This window comes from Augochlora pura, chromosome 7, assembly GCF_028453695.1.
Source record: "Augochlora pura isolate Apur16 chromosome 7, APUR_v2.2.1, whole genome shotgun sequence".
Taxonomy (NCBI): domain Eukaryota; kingdom Metazoa; phylum Arthropoda; class Insecta; order Hymenoptera; family Halictidae; genus Augochlora; species Augochlora pura.
In genome coordinates, this window is record NC_135778.1 from 32622746 (window position 1) to 32636992 (window position 14247).

Below are 14247 nucleotides of genomic sequence, written 5' to 3' on the forward strand. Positions count from 1 at the left end.
GCAATAAAAATCGTCGATGGTCGTCATGAGTTTGACGGTCACCGGGATTTATTCTAACAGGTTTTATTTCACGCTCGACGATCAAAGGTCAATCGATAGAGAGTGGAAGGCCGCCAGTGGAGCAAGTGATGCGCGTCGGGAGCACGCTCCGCTTGTCCCGGCTCGGTCGCGCGCTGAACTTTGAAGATTAAGGTCTGCCGATCACGGAAATCCCCTCGTTGATAGGCTCGCTCGATCAGCGGCGATGCTCGTTAGGCGCACGTGGATATTTCACACATGATAACGCCAATAACAGCTGAACATTACGATCGATCCGCCGTAAACCGGGAAACTGCCGACTGATTTCTTCCCTCGAAATTTGTCCGCGCCATCGCTGTTTACGTTCAGATCTAATTTTACCGGCCAGTCTCTGCCGCGATCCGACAGTTAAGTTCTTAACAGGTGTGCGCGGTCGTTCCAGATATAATTCAGGTGGTTTTGTCTACAACAAGAATCACAGAGTAGTCTTCACCGACTGGTCGTCGTCGTATTTAGAGGATAAAAGTCCCCCCCCCCCCCCGAAGCAACGTTGAAGAATAAAAGAACGACGATGTTTTCACAAAGAACGAGAAGCCGTAAACGAAATTTTCAAGATCCGCGGATGACGCTAGCGTAGTCTATAGATATCGGTCGTTACATGTATTTCTGTTCGTGTCCGCTTCACGGAAACTTGTAAGTGCACTGGGTGCAGTTGGGTTGCACGCAGGCGGGCATGCCGGGCATTATAGGCGGTAGATGCAGGAAGCCAGGCCTGGACGGAAGGTGCTCGGTGACCTGGGCATAAACGTGATCCCTGATCTGTTGCTGCAGGCCGGCGTTGAAGTAGCTGTTGTACTGGACGTTCAAAGCCACGCTGTCCTGATCGTGCTGTCCGGCTTTGATGGGCAGCGAGGCGCAGGTGGCTGCGTCCGCCATGATACTCTTCGGGAACTGGTCCGGAATGATGTTCAGCACGCAATAACTGTCGCTGTAAAGGCTCCTAGAGAGGTTCGAATAAATAGGCGCCAACATGGAACCGGCCAGTGGATCGCCTGGACGGGTTTCACTGATATTTTGACTCGGCGGTCGGAAAGCTGAAGCATAGGCAGTTGAACCGATGCCAAGGCTGTCGCTGGCGAAGTACTCTATCGCCTTCAACAGGTCCTGGCCGCACCTCTGCAACACCAGTTGCAGCACGGAGAGCTTCGTGTTGGGAAAGAGTCGGGCCAATGTGTCCACCGAGGTCTGCGAAACACCACCCTCTTTCGCCTCTTCTTGTTTGCCGCCGCTGAAAACCAGGCTCTTCAGCTTCGCCAGGTTCTCACCAGCAGGCTGGAGACCAAGTAATGCAGAAACATTTTGGACAAGTAAAGAAAGTTGGTAGAAAACGTTACGTTGCAGTCGCCAACGACACCCCGTGCACCCGTTGACACCAGGGTGGTGTTTTACAGTAAATTCTTCTATTTAACTTTGACAGTTGTTGAGATTGTCAAGACTATAAAAAGGAGTACCGAGGCTCGAATAATCGTATCTCTTCTTCCAAATTTTGTTTCTAAACTGGGGGATAATTTCAGAGAATTTACTGTACTAGGGAAGTGCCGGCGTTAATATTTCAGTTGTAGATGCAAATGTCATAGCTAAAATACGGATGCAACTTTTTACGTTATGGGTGCCCGAAGAACGTGGTACCTACCGGGGGAAGTTCCTGATCCTGGACCTTAGGGGAATCTTCCTTCTTCGGTTCGTCGGGTGTCTGTTGAGCCTCTTTAGGAGACACTTGGCCTTGTTTCTCGGTGTCCGTCGACGACTTAGGCTCGGTGACCGCCATGCCGAAGATCTTGCCCGGCGGCAGCCGGTTCAGCTTCTGACCGGTCGCCACCTTGGCCATTTTCAGGGCAATGGCATCCTCGGCGGCCTGTTGCCTCTTCAGTGCCACCTTGTCCCGCAAATAACGAGAACTCAATTCGAGCGGAATATGAACAAATCGATCACCATCGTTTCGGTTCTGATTTAGAAACGTGTATCCCGCTGAATGTACACGTGCTTGCCCAGCGGGAAACGTCAATAGAGATACATATGGGACCATTTGGCACGTTATTCCCGGCCGGACCACCCACGGAATCGTTTCACTTTGTCGGGGGGGGGGGGGGGGGGGCGATCATCGATCTTGACCCTGTCCGACCACTTTTAGATTTTATGACCGAATAATGGACGAAGATCGACTGGGCTTTGATCGTCAAGAGGGGAGGACAGTCTAAAAAAGCTGAAGTATCGACAGGGACACTTGGGATTCACTTTTCGCTTTCTAGGACATTACCAAGGGGACTTCGAAAGAGGATTCAGTGGGTTCTTGTCGCGGGGGTACTAAATACTCTTTCAGAGCCCAGTTAAGAGGACTTTTAACGATGATTCAACGGATTCTCCTATACGGAGATGTCAGATACTCTTTTAAGAGCTAACCACAAATGTTACTCCAAAATATTTTGACTATACGGAGGACCCGCTGCACCCAAGAGGTTCTCCGATCGCGGGGAACCGCAGCGTTTTCATCGACCGTGACGGAAGCAGTGTGGGCAAGGTATCGGGTGTCATAATGCCCGCGCAAACAGAAATGAAACGCAACACCGCGCGTTAATGGATTTAATTCCCCCGCACCCGTCGCGGTGGTACGCGGAAGAAAACAAGATCGAGTGGCACAAGTACGTCGAATGAAACCGGATCGGTACCTCCCCTCCCGCCGCTGATGTAGCCGTCGGGAGGGATGATGGAAAAATCATCGACGCGATTCACCGGTTAATGAATTCAACGCCGGGTGATTAAATATCGGAGGGGGACCTTTCAGCTGACCTTCCTCTTGCCGCTTGATTCCCGTTAACTCACCTAAATGTTACTGAACGTAAACAATCGACCGGGACAGATTGTAAGAATGCCCTTGGGATTGGATAGGAGAAATGAACCGGAAGCGAGAAGTGAACCAAAAGAGAGAATTGAACCGGAAGAGAAAAAAAGAGCTTACCTGAGCCGCCATCACCCTTTGTCTCTCCGCGATCAAGGAACACTTGGGGCACAGACAGTCCCGGTACCGGCATTCCCTTTTATGCCCCCTGAGCCACGAGATCAACCCGTGGTTCCGACACCTGGCGCACTTAGGCCTTCTCTGCTTCGTTTGTCCGTCCTCTTCGTCCTCGTTCTCCGGCTTGCCTCTACTTTTGCCTCGCAGCATCCTCCTCCGAAAACTGGGTACCAGCGATTTATGCTACTTCCGGAGCCATCGCCACAATTTCCTAACGGGATTCCGACAATTTTTGGTACAGACTTAGATAGCTATAGTAAGGTCTCTGCGCCCACCATCCGCGTAGGATGGGATTAGACCTCGCGAAATTTATTCGGTAGCTTGACAAAGATCAGATTTAGGATGGCTAATAATTAGAGTCGCGATCCCCTAAGCCGAGGACAAGGAGGATTATCGTTTTCGCGATCCTCGACGGCCGACTGAGCGGCAGCCTTTCTTCCCTCGGCGAAAGAAATCTCCTCGGTCTCCATCCGACAGTGATTCGAACATTCTTCTCGACGATTGGCTCCGTGGCTCGAGCTACGTGCCTCCAGCATCCCCCCGGACCGGCAACAAGACAAACATCCACCGGACCACCCTTTCCCGTCCATTGGTTCGCCGATGTTTGCCTTCGGTTCCCGCCACTCCTCCAGGAGGACGCCGCTAGGCCTCCTCCGTCGAAGGATTCCGGTCTCGACAGTTCCCGCGAGCCGATCGATATTGTTGCGAGCGGAATTTTAAATCGCGACTTTCCACGAATGTACGAATTTCGATAAAGATGATTGTTATTTCGCAGGTGGGATGCGGAAGGTGGGTGAACGATTAAAGTCAGCCGCAGTGGTCAAGAATCAAGATTGTATAATTTCGCAGTTTTATCTTTCACGAGTACAGATTCGTAGCCGGTTAACGATTTGTTCTGAGTGGATAATAATGAACGAGCCGTCGTAACAATAAATCGGTCGTCATTCGATTCTCGTGTTCTCCGCTCTATCCGTCGTCGTTTATAATTCGAACAACGCGCGCGTTCACTTCCGGCGCCGTTTTCTGCACGCGCTGCGGCGCGAACGAGAAACGCACGTCGGAGAACGCGCGCCAACCAGCAGCCATGATATGTGATTCACTTCGTTTCTCTACGTGGACGATCGTGATCAAAAGCGGGGGAGGAAGAGATCCGAGAGCGCACCCCTTCGTTGACCGAGTTCCGAGTCGAGCTTTCTTTTTTTTTACACGTTCGAGAGAGACACCTGAGAGTCAATGGATGGTGGTGTGCGCGCAGATAGTATGATATAGTTACTGATATGGTACTTTTCGTTGATAAGTTCGAGATACGTTACAAATTTCCTACGACGCTACATTATATTCGGCGAACTCGGTCCTTCGAAGGGCTCTCCACCTCGCGTCTCCTCCTTTCTTCGTTTCCCCACCCCCGCGTCTGGACACGCTCGCATTTCAAAGTCCCTATAATCCTTAAAAGATCCCTTTACACATCGATTTTCCGCAGGAAGCGCGAGGTGCGACAACAAAGCATGCTTCTCTCTCCTCCATCTTGTATTTTTTCTTGTTCTTCTTCTCTCTCGTGATCGTTCGTTTCGCAAACCCTTTCCCTCGCGAGACCGTTGCTCAGAGGAATGGTGGTGATGTTAATATGGTTGGTGGTGTTTCCGAAAATCGATCAATCACTTAACAACAAGCTTAAGCCTAAGTAAACTCCATAAATATAACGGACAACGGAATTTTTGGCACGGACGACCTTCGTATATTTTCGACCGGAAACCTGCCTGCTCGAGGACGAGATCGATCACCGGTTGTTCCTCCTCCATTCTCTAGAACAGACAAATCTAATTTTCTTCCCTAGGACGATATACGGAGGGTCTACGCTACCGCCAGATAAGTAGAATTTCGAGAAAAGACCTTGGCTGCTCCCGGTGTGATTCGATCCTGGATCGATCTCTACCACCGACGCCAACCGATTCCGCACGCTTTTCTGGATCATCCCTCGGCTATTCGAGACGCTAGAGTCAAGCGACGATTAATACATGAATGTTCTTTTAGAGTGGCTACGCTACAGAAACGAAATTCCGCGTACATGGGAATTCCTTGCCGGTCGATTTCCTCGACGAAAAACCGATCCTACGACTATTTTAGCGTTTTTGTTCCTGGTTTCTTTAATGTCTCCGGGCTTCATCCTCGAGCACCAGTCGCCCCGATCGATCGTCGAAATATCAAATTGTGGACACCGGACGGTGTTCATTCGCTGCGGGACAAATGATTAGGGTTGCGGGGGGTGACAAGGGTCGAGGGAGGAGGGGGGGGGGGGCGTAATGTCGATCGAGATCCATCGTGGTGGTCGTGCGTGCCGTGGCTATCCACAACGCGATTAAAAAATGTGCTCTCGATGTAAACACGCTTGCCGGTCGCCGATCCACCGCGCATGCGCGCGGTCAATCACGCAACGGAACAAATATCTTCGATATCGGCGGTGTTTTCGCGCGAACGAATCGACCGCTCGAGGACCGCGACACCCGGAACGCGGGGAAACAAAGCTGATCTCTCAGCGGTTAGAGAGACGCACGAAAATCGTATCTAAAAACACGCAATCGACAGAAAGTCCGAGTTTTGGGATGCTGGTCGAGCTCCAGATTCACTTTACCGCCCGAGCGCGCCTCGACTCTGGGCGTGTTAACCAGCGGGTGACTAGAAGTGGGGGAAGTGGAGGACTAATGAGACGGCTTTGGGACTCGCGTTCGCCTTTCTAGGCACGCGTTGAAGGTCCCGGACAGCGTGTTGTAGATAGGCATGCCCTTTTTCGCTAGAATTTCGGGCGGAGTAAAAAAGAAATGCATCGTTTGTGCGTGCAGATGGGTTTCTTGTTTCTCCGTCACTTGCATCCGGCCTTTCTGTCAGTTGCGTGGGTACCAAAGTCGGGATAGAATCGTCGAAAATTACGAGAACGAGGGGCGAGGGGCGGCGGTGTCGCATCGAGTGTCGCGCGATTGGTCGAGGATCGAGTCTGTAAACAAATGATTGCGGAGGCCCGCAGAAAAAACACGCGAAAGGAACGGAAGTCGACCTACCGTCGCGCGGAAGAAGAAGCTCGCGATTCACATGTGTTGGTCACACACTGATTGGCCCCGAAAAAATCAGAGGATACAATTCTTCTTTTTTTTTGTTTGTTTTGTTCTTTTGGTAAATTTTCTCACTCGTCCGAGTACTGATAAATATCTCTCGCATTCTCACGCTCTCACTCACTCACACCCTGTGCGTGTGCGATGCGTTGCGTCGGTGGAACAGATCTACCGGTTGCTCGGTCTGGAAGTCGGTGTGCAACTGGAGAATAAAATTTGTTCATCGCGTGGTCCAGTTGCGCCGCGATTCCAGACGTAAGCACGAGGACATTACCAAGATCGACGACGCTCTGTCTGTTCCATCGATGCTGCACGCGTGTGTATGTGTGTGTGTGTTTTCGTGTAAGTAAGTAACTTCGTATCGCTTCGCCTCTTTTTCTCGGCCGGCCTTTCTTTTCACGCTTGTCGAGGGTCGATTTCATAAGGTCGGATCTCCGGCGTCCCTTTGACTAGGCTCACCGTTTAACCTTGCGACTAAATATACGTGTAACAGTGAGCACCGTATATGTACATGCAATCATACACTGGCAAGCGAGCGTACACGTGTGCCGTGTGTGTATTCGCATGCATCAGGTTGTCGGGAAATTGACTCGTCCAGGGAGGGGAGCTCCCCCACCGATTTCGACACAAAAACAAACAAGCGGTTCGAACAAACGCTGAACGTACAAAAACCTTATGTACAATCTCTCGCTACTGATCAACTCATTCATTGTACTATCTAATACAATTCCATGTGAAGTAGGTTCGACTGGTAGCATGAATGCGGTGCTTCCCCGTTGTACACTTCTTGTGGCGCATCGAACGAGGGGCTACTATACTGATTCAGCGAACCGGGCGGGGACCTAGACGATGAAACCGGCCCTCGAATCGGCGGCGACGCACGCACGCACGTAATCTATTCGCTATAGTGAACGATCTGCCTTCGTGTTATCAACAACGTTGCGCGGAACAGCACACGCATGTCCCGTGTGTCCTCTGTCCGAACCGGCGCTCCGCGGCGCGTCCGATGGTTCGTTAACAACGGTTAACAATCGTAGTAACAGTGGCGTATTTCACGGTGAGGCGCGTGATCTCTAATCGAATAGTTTAATATCGACGGTACGAGTTTGTGTGTTCGATCGGTGAACGCGTCCGACATTTAAAATTCGTCCCTTAAATGCTATCCGATCGCGGATACGTGACGGTGCAAGCAGCACGCGTGTCCATTAAAATGCCCGCCGTTCTCAACTCGCCGGAGCTGGCTAAGGAAAGGGTGTCGCGGTTAAAATTAGCTCTCGGGGCTCCGATCGATCGTTTAAAATACCGTGGGGGCAAGTTCGCAATTAAAACTCAGCTGAGAACCGCTACGCAGAGGTCGCTGCCAGTATCGCAGCATCTGGCCAATTGCGGCTCGGATGCCAAGAAACCTGTCTTGCGACGTGCTTCCGGTGGCGGGAAAAGCTTCAAGCTGACGGTCGACCGTAAAAATGGCACATGCGGGTGCACTTGTGCGTTATACGAATCCAAATACAATCTTATTTTTCTCCACATAAAATTAATGAATCAAAATATCGTTGATCTTTGAACAACCGTAACTCTGTGAAAAGTGTCGTACAACAATCAATCTAGGGACCATTTTAATCATCAAGTCTTCGAATTCACAGCCCCCAATTGATCTGTTCCTGAGACCTATTTATGTTACAAAACAGAGTTAAATACTTCAGCTTGTTTTTTCAAATTTTATTCTACAAATTCAAACAGCTCTAGAATCTGATAAATTTCTACGAAGGTTTCTTTCACGATAGATTTATAGAGGGAAGTCTTCTCTATAAAATGACTCCAGGTAAGACTATCGTACGATTTTTTCTCATGAAGTTACAGCGGTTTAAAGTGGCCCGCAAGTACCACTACGGCTCAGGCACGGGCAACTGTCCCAGTGGGCGGAGCTTCGATATGTGGCCCATAATAGGCGCAGTTTCGTTGCTCTCGCTTCCGATAGAGTCGGGACAGTGCCCGGGCGTGATCTATACTGTCTCGAGCGCGTTCGGGTCGGTGCAATCTCAGCGAATACGATCGTTAACGATCTGGATCCCGTGCGTGGAATCGTTTGTACTTTGTTCGGGGCCGATCTCGACGCGCTCGAGACGCAAAGCGGGAGATTTCCCGCGCCGCTGGGAAAAACATGGAGAGCTTTGAGAGAGAGAGAAAGAGAGAGTTCCTCTAATTAGCATCTCCACGTGAACACTAAAACACGCTTGCGGTCTACGTGTGCATGACACAGTGGAGTATAAGAGGGGTGGGAGAGGAAAAAAGAAACTAGGGGTAAAAAAGAGAAAGCACTAAAAAATCTGGGTCAACGCGAGTGCCTAATGAACTCGTGTACATAGCAAATTAATCGTGTGCGTGTATACCGTCCGTGTTGCGTATGTGTGTACGCCTCCTCTCGGGCTGTGTATGCATAGGTGTGCGCCAGTGTAATCCACGATTAATAAACTCTAATTAGCATCGTTACAAAAACCTTACAACTATTCAACAAAAACCAATCTCGTAACAACTTTTTCTCTAATTTTTCTTCGTTTCTCGTTTCACGCGCGCGCGTCTCTCCGTGTTTGTGTGTGTTTTTGTGTATAGATATGTGTAAATGTGACGGTGCATGTGTTGTGTCCGTGTCATCGATTCTTCTGCTCTCCCGCGTCGAGCTTCCGTCGCGCAGAGAAAATTCGGGAGATCCGCTGGGAAAAGAAAGAGAAATCGCCGCGGGATATTATATACCGGGTGGTCCCAACAAATATTTCAGTTGATTCTCGGATTGTTTGACGAACTGATTACGCTTCGTAGAAAAAATGCATCGAATACAAGGGGCGTGAAAAGATCGGAGAAATGAAGTCGATGAAATAAGAGAAGGAACATTCGATATTTGTGCGACGCGACGGAGCAGAAGGGTTGAAAAGGGGGGTAGGAGGATGATCCTCGAGCTCGATTACATCACGGTGCATTTCTCCTTAAGGCTGATCGCGTTGTTGCTCTGCACCGGCTGCAACGAGACCGCCCGGTTCTTCTCGAGCATCAGCAGGTCCCGGAACAGGGCGTTCACGTTGTGGTTCGTCTTTGCGGAGGTCTCGAGGAACCCGCAGCCCCAATTTGCAGCTTCCGCCGCACCCTCGCTCATCGACACCTCGCGCACCGTCGGGCTCTCGTCACATTTGTTCCCCACCTGACGACAGAACCAAGAAAAGGAAGTCAATGTTCGACACATCGTCCATAGTCAAACTCCTGCAACTGTGCGACAAAAATCATAATTCAATCTACGTAGACTCGTTTTAAATTGTAAAACTTACTCTTTCGCGTCCACTAATCGAAGTTTAAAAAGAAAATTGTTATACTACGAAACGGGATACAAAAATCGAAAGTGATCTCTTTCGACAAATTTTGAAAATTCAACAAATTCTATGGAATCCACATAATTTTCTTTGCAAATTATGTTTGAATAAATTTATGGAGGGTAATTTCCTGTTCGAAACGCTGTAAGGTAGACCATCTTGCGATTTTTCTTTACGAAGTTACAGCAATACAAATGGATCCGTAACCCTATTATATTCCACGATATTGCGATATCGGGTTTGTCGAAAGGCATTGGTAGGGAAAAGGTCGGTTTAGAGGACGAAGGCCATGCGCCTCGGTCAAGGAAAGCCCGTAGAGATAGCAGAGACGGGTATTGGCGAAAAAATATCGGCGGTCTTACCAACATTATAGGTATTTGCGACACATCCTGTCCCTTGAGCTCTCTGATGATGGACCAGATGGGCCGTAGCTCTTCGAGGCTTTGCCGCGAGCAGACCGAGTACACCAGGATGAACGCGTCACCCTTGCTTATGGAGAGCCGTTGCATCGCTGGGAACTGGTGGGACCCAGTCGTGTCCGTAATTTGAAGCGTGCAAATGTTCTTGTTGCAGCTGATCACCTGAAACCAGCCCGCATAGAAACGGTGACCTGGTAGGTACCTTTTCCTGTCCCTCAAACTTCATCGAACAGTGTCAGACACTCAAATAGATCTATTAGCAACATGATCAGCATCGTTCTACGCTGCTCTCGTAATTTTCTCTTACATACAGGATCGAACGTGCAAACTTTCTCATCGTTGGATACACCTAGACAGACACACTCTTCGCCCCACGTCGATCAAACAAACAGAAACAGTCTTCATCTTTTTAGATATAGTCGAACAGTGAGACAGAAATAGTCTTCTTCTCTAGGATACGATCAGCCAAACAAACCGAAACACTCCTCAAACTGAAATGATAATAATGTTCGTATCTGGAGAGCGGTCGATTTCGAGTTCGGCGATTCGGTGGCAACGTTGTAAAACGCGTATCGACATTCTTTCCCGTCAACGAACTCGAATCTCCGCTCGGGTCTCGACTTAATCGATGCAAGCCTGCGGGGGAGGGGCAATTTGCAAGCGAAATGTATTTAAATGACTCCGATATCGACTGTTCGACCCCTCCTTATCGAGAACCGGCACACACAATCTCGACCGCAAACAGAGGGATTAGAAGAAACTGAAAATGTCGTGCGCCAAGATCCGGCCGGCCTTCGTCGCGCTCGCGATAATGAACGGATCGGCGATTAACAGGGGGAGGCACCGGGCGGAAAATACTCCGATCATTTTGCATCATGCGTGAATCATCGATGAAATGTCAGAACGGTTTGCGTCACGCTAGCCTCGCTTATCTGATCCACGGAATCTATTACCGGTGTTGTATACATATCGTGTGCTACTTGCGCCGCCTGTCCGATCCAATTCCACGCTACTTGTTCCGTTAATTATCGTCCCGACACGATCCCCCCCCCCCCCCCGCCGAAAATGCCTCTCAGAATCGTCGTTCGAACATCGAACGTTACAGATCATATTCGGTGGGAATTCGATGTAACGAAATCGGTGCCTTCGCACAAATTCGTTGGTAACTTCTAAAAATAGAATCCGGCCGAGCTGAAATTTGGCACACAACTGGTCCATACTATCCTGCCAACACGGTAAAAAAATAAAAATAATCTGTGAAGCCGTTACATCGCAAAAAAAAAGTCCAATAGTGGATCCGTATATCTGGCGTGGGACGAACGCCGGAAATTAGTATGTACTTCGTCAAATTTTTAATAACTCTTTTAAAATGAATCCTACCGAGCTGACATTTGAAGTACACCTGGTTCATTCTCTAGTATCAACGTGGTAACAAATTTAAAGTATCCGCCAACGCATATTACGTTACAAAAAATTGCGGAAGTGCCTCTTTGTATTTTACGTCGTACCGAGAGCGTCTAGAATGGTCCACGAGGAGGTTCCATCGAAACGATAGTTTGTTGCAGCAAAGTTGAAAGAAGGCTCGCTCACCTGTCTGTAAGTGTCCTCGATGGTGGGTATGTAGGACTCGCGGAAGGTTCCTCTCACGAAACGGAGGACGAGGGAGCTCTTGCCGACGCCGCCCGCACCGAAAACCACCACGCGGTAATCGTTGCTCTGCTCCGGCATCCTGACATCTGCCGTCGTCACCACGATCCTAAACGCACCCCCGTTGCTCGGGCCACCTTCTGCGAGATCCTCCGGACCACTGCGGGACTACCCCTACGGCATATACACAATCCCACACTGACCACGCGTGCAAATAACGCGCTCAGCTCGTGGGCGGCCACGAGGCGAAAGGTTGCCGCTAAGAGGTGTTGATTTACTTCTCATTACATATCCCGGCATTTCACGAATTTCTATAAAAAAAAAAAACAAAATTCTCGAGTCTCCAAAATGAATCACCTTTTTCATTCCTCAACAAAACATGTGATTTTTTAATCCTCATGACGTATTTCTCTAACGTCTCGTTTGATCACTTGCACACCTGATCGTAAATATTAGTTGGGTCGAAGTAGACCCGGGTACCGTCAGCGACGGTTTCGCGAAATAAAATTGTGAATAAGTTAAATTGCTTGATTATGATCCTAGAGCGGCATCCTGCTTTGAGGAACATGATTTCAAATTGTTTAGATGTTGTTGAAATAGTTTACTTTGTTCTTGGATTTTCATACCGTTTAAGAATTTTCTTCGAGAGCTCCGCGAGCATCTCGGAACTGGGTTCTGTGTAAATCTTGTGGAGCGGCCTGTACACCGAAATTCAACAAGTGATATTAGAAAGAGTGCCCCTTGTTATAGTCGAACAACGGATCGCCCACGCTCGCGAGAGAAAGAGAGAGAAGGGGAGTGACTGTGCCGATGCAAAGGCGAAAATGATCGGAAACCCGACTGAAAAAGCGAGGGGCGAAATAGAGGGGGTGGCGCGAGGGACGGGTAAAGCGTGCAAACAAACAAAACGAGGAAGCAATACAGATTCGAGTAACTGCTATTATCGAGTACTCGACAGAGGATGCGGATCAGCGTGTACTCTGGGCTTTTCTCAATGGAACGTATTGACGCGGAGGCCGGCAACCACGTGGCAATTGTAATGCCAACCGAAATCATCGAATCGAGATACAATGCCTAACACGACGAGTCGGACCGCCAAAATCACCGAAGAAAAATAAAATCGACCGTTATCGCAAACAATTGGAAACAATCATAACGTTGAAACTGTTTGACAAACGGACACGGTTTCAGAATTTCATTAGAAATATTTCCAATTTCAGCGCAGATGTTTCAACCACTCTGTAATTTGAATGCATCCGGTGCAGATCCGGAAAAAGTTACCATCAAATCGTTTCGTTATAGATAGGGGTCAGAGTTGACCCGGTGACCGGTACCGAGGGCAAGATTTCACGTGGTGACCAGATCGCGGTTAACGACACGGCTCATTGAAAAGTAAAAAACTGATGGGTGGAGGCAGTATAGTCGGCAGCGAGAGAAAGAGAGAGCGCGAAAGAGATACAACCAGGATAACAGTGATAGAAAGGGACGGAGCGAGAAAGAGGGAGAGAGAGAGACAGCACTGACAAGAAATTCGGAACCACGACCACGGTTAAAGGTAGACGCGTCACGAGTCTCGTCAAGCGATAAGATCACGATCGCGTTGACCCGCGATGATGCGGAGGCTCTGCGAACGATAAAGCGTGTATCCGAACCTGTTCTTTGTGTCCTTGCTTTTTGCGTCCAACGGCACCTCCTTGGAACAAAGGGTACTCTACCCGGAACGTCACCAGCAGCTGGTCCACGACGTACACCAACAGCAATGAAAAATATTAGCGAAAGTCCCGAAGCAATCGCCGACTGTAGGTCCTCTTGTCTCAATGAAACAGTAAGCTGCTATGACCCCAGGATGATTCTTAACAGTCACCAGCTGCGGAAGTATGCGCGTGTATGTGTCTCTTGGAAAGTGTCCTCTCGAGCTGCTCACGAGGTCGAAGACACAGGATCTATTTTCAGGTTGGCATAGTGCCCGGTCCTCCTCGAGCCTTTGATCACCAGGTGTACTATAAACCTGGCAGGTCTTCAGAAGGTTCACAACCCCGTTTGCAGAAGCAATTGGATCTCGTGGCGCAAGAGTCACTGGCCAGGGTTCACAGGTCAGCAGGACGACGGCGAGCCGGGCGGTCAGGATAACGACAACACCTGGTCGCCTCTCGGTGGAAACGTGGACGACACGCTGTCAGGCAAGCAGGCAGGCAGAGACCGGTGGGTCGTTAAACGTATCGGCGCGCACTATGGTTAATTAACGGATCGATCGACGGAGGTTGCGCTCGATTTTCACCGACCACAGGATCAGCATACTCGGTGCTGCCTACCACTCGCTGGCCGTGCACTCGGTTGCGTGAACTTTGACGATGATTTCGAAGGGAAACGAGGCGCACGCCCTCCGCACCGGGGCTCACCCCACTCGATCCGAGGGTGGCGAGTGTCCGTGTGCTCTCCCCACAGGCCGGCGTGTGGGTGTGTACCTGTATGCGCGATAGATGGGTGCGCACTACGGCAAAAGTGCCGGGGAAAATCAATAGGCGGTTAGGTGTGTGCCGGTGCACACGGACTCCAAAGGTTTTCGTTGTTTCTTCTCTGCCCGCGACGATTCCTCCTGACCCCTTCAGTAACCTCTTCCAATTACT

At 49.6% G+C, this 14247-nt stretch overlaps 2 protein-coding genes across 2 annotated transcripts; both read right to left on the reverse strand.

Annotated features, from left to right (window-relative positions):
- Window positions 1-699: 699 nt before the first annotated feature.
- LOC144473054 (doublesex- and mab-3-related transcription factor A2) lies at window positions 700-3241 on the reverse strand. Its single transcript, XM_078186602.1, has 3 exons — window positions 3035-3241; window positions 1712-1954; window positions 700-1350 (listed from the first exon to the last, which is right to left on the reverse strand). The coding sequence occupies exons 1-3, from the start codon at window positions 3239-3241 to the stop codon at window positions 700-702; spliced, it is 1101 nt and encodes a 366-aa protein (XP_078042728.1).
- A 670-nt stretch (window positions 3242-3911) lies between these two features.
- On the reverse strand, window positions 3912-13914 carry LOC144473055 (GTP-binding protein Di-Ras2). The gene is made up of 4 exons (XM_078186603.1): window positions 13273-13914; window positions 11564-11794; window positions 9917-10135; window positions 3912-9388 (listed from the first exon to the last, which is right to left on the reverse strand). The coding sequence occupies exons 2-4, from the start codon at window positions 11699-11701 to the stop codon at window positions 9155-9157; spliced, it is 591 nt and encodes a 196-aa protein (XP_078042729.1). The 5' UTR covers window positions 11702-11794; window positions 13273-13914; the 3' UTR covers window positions 3912-9154.
- Between the last annotated feature and the right edge of the window lie 333 nt (window positions 13915-14247).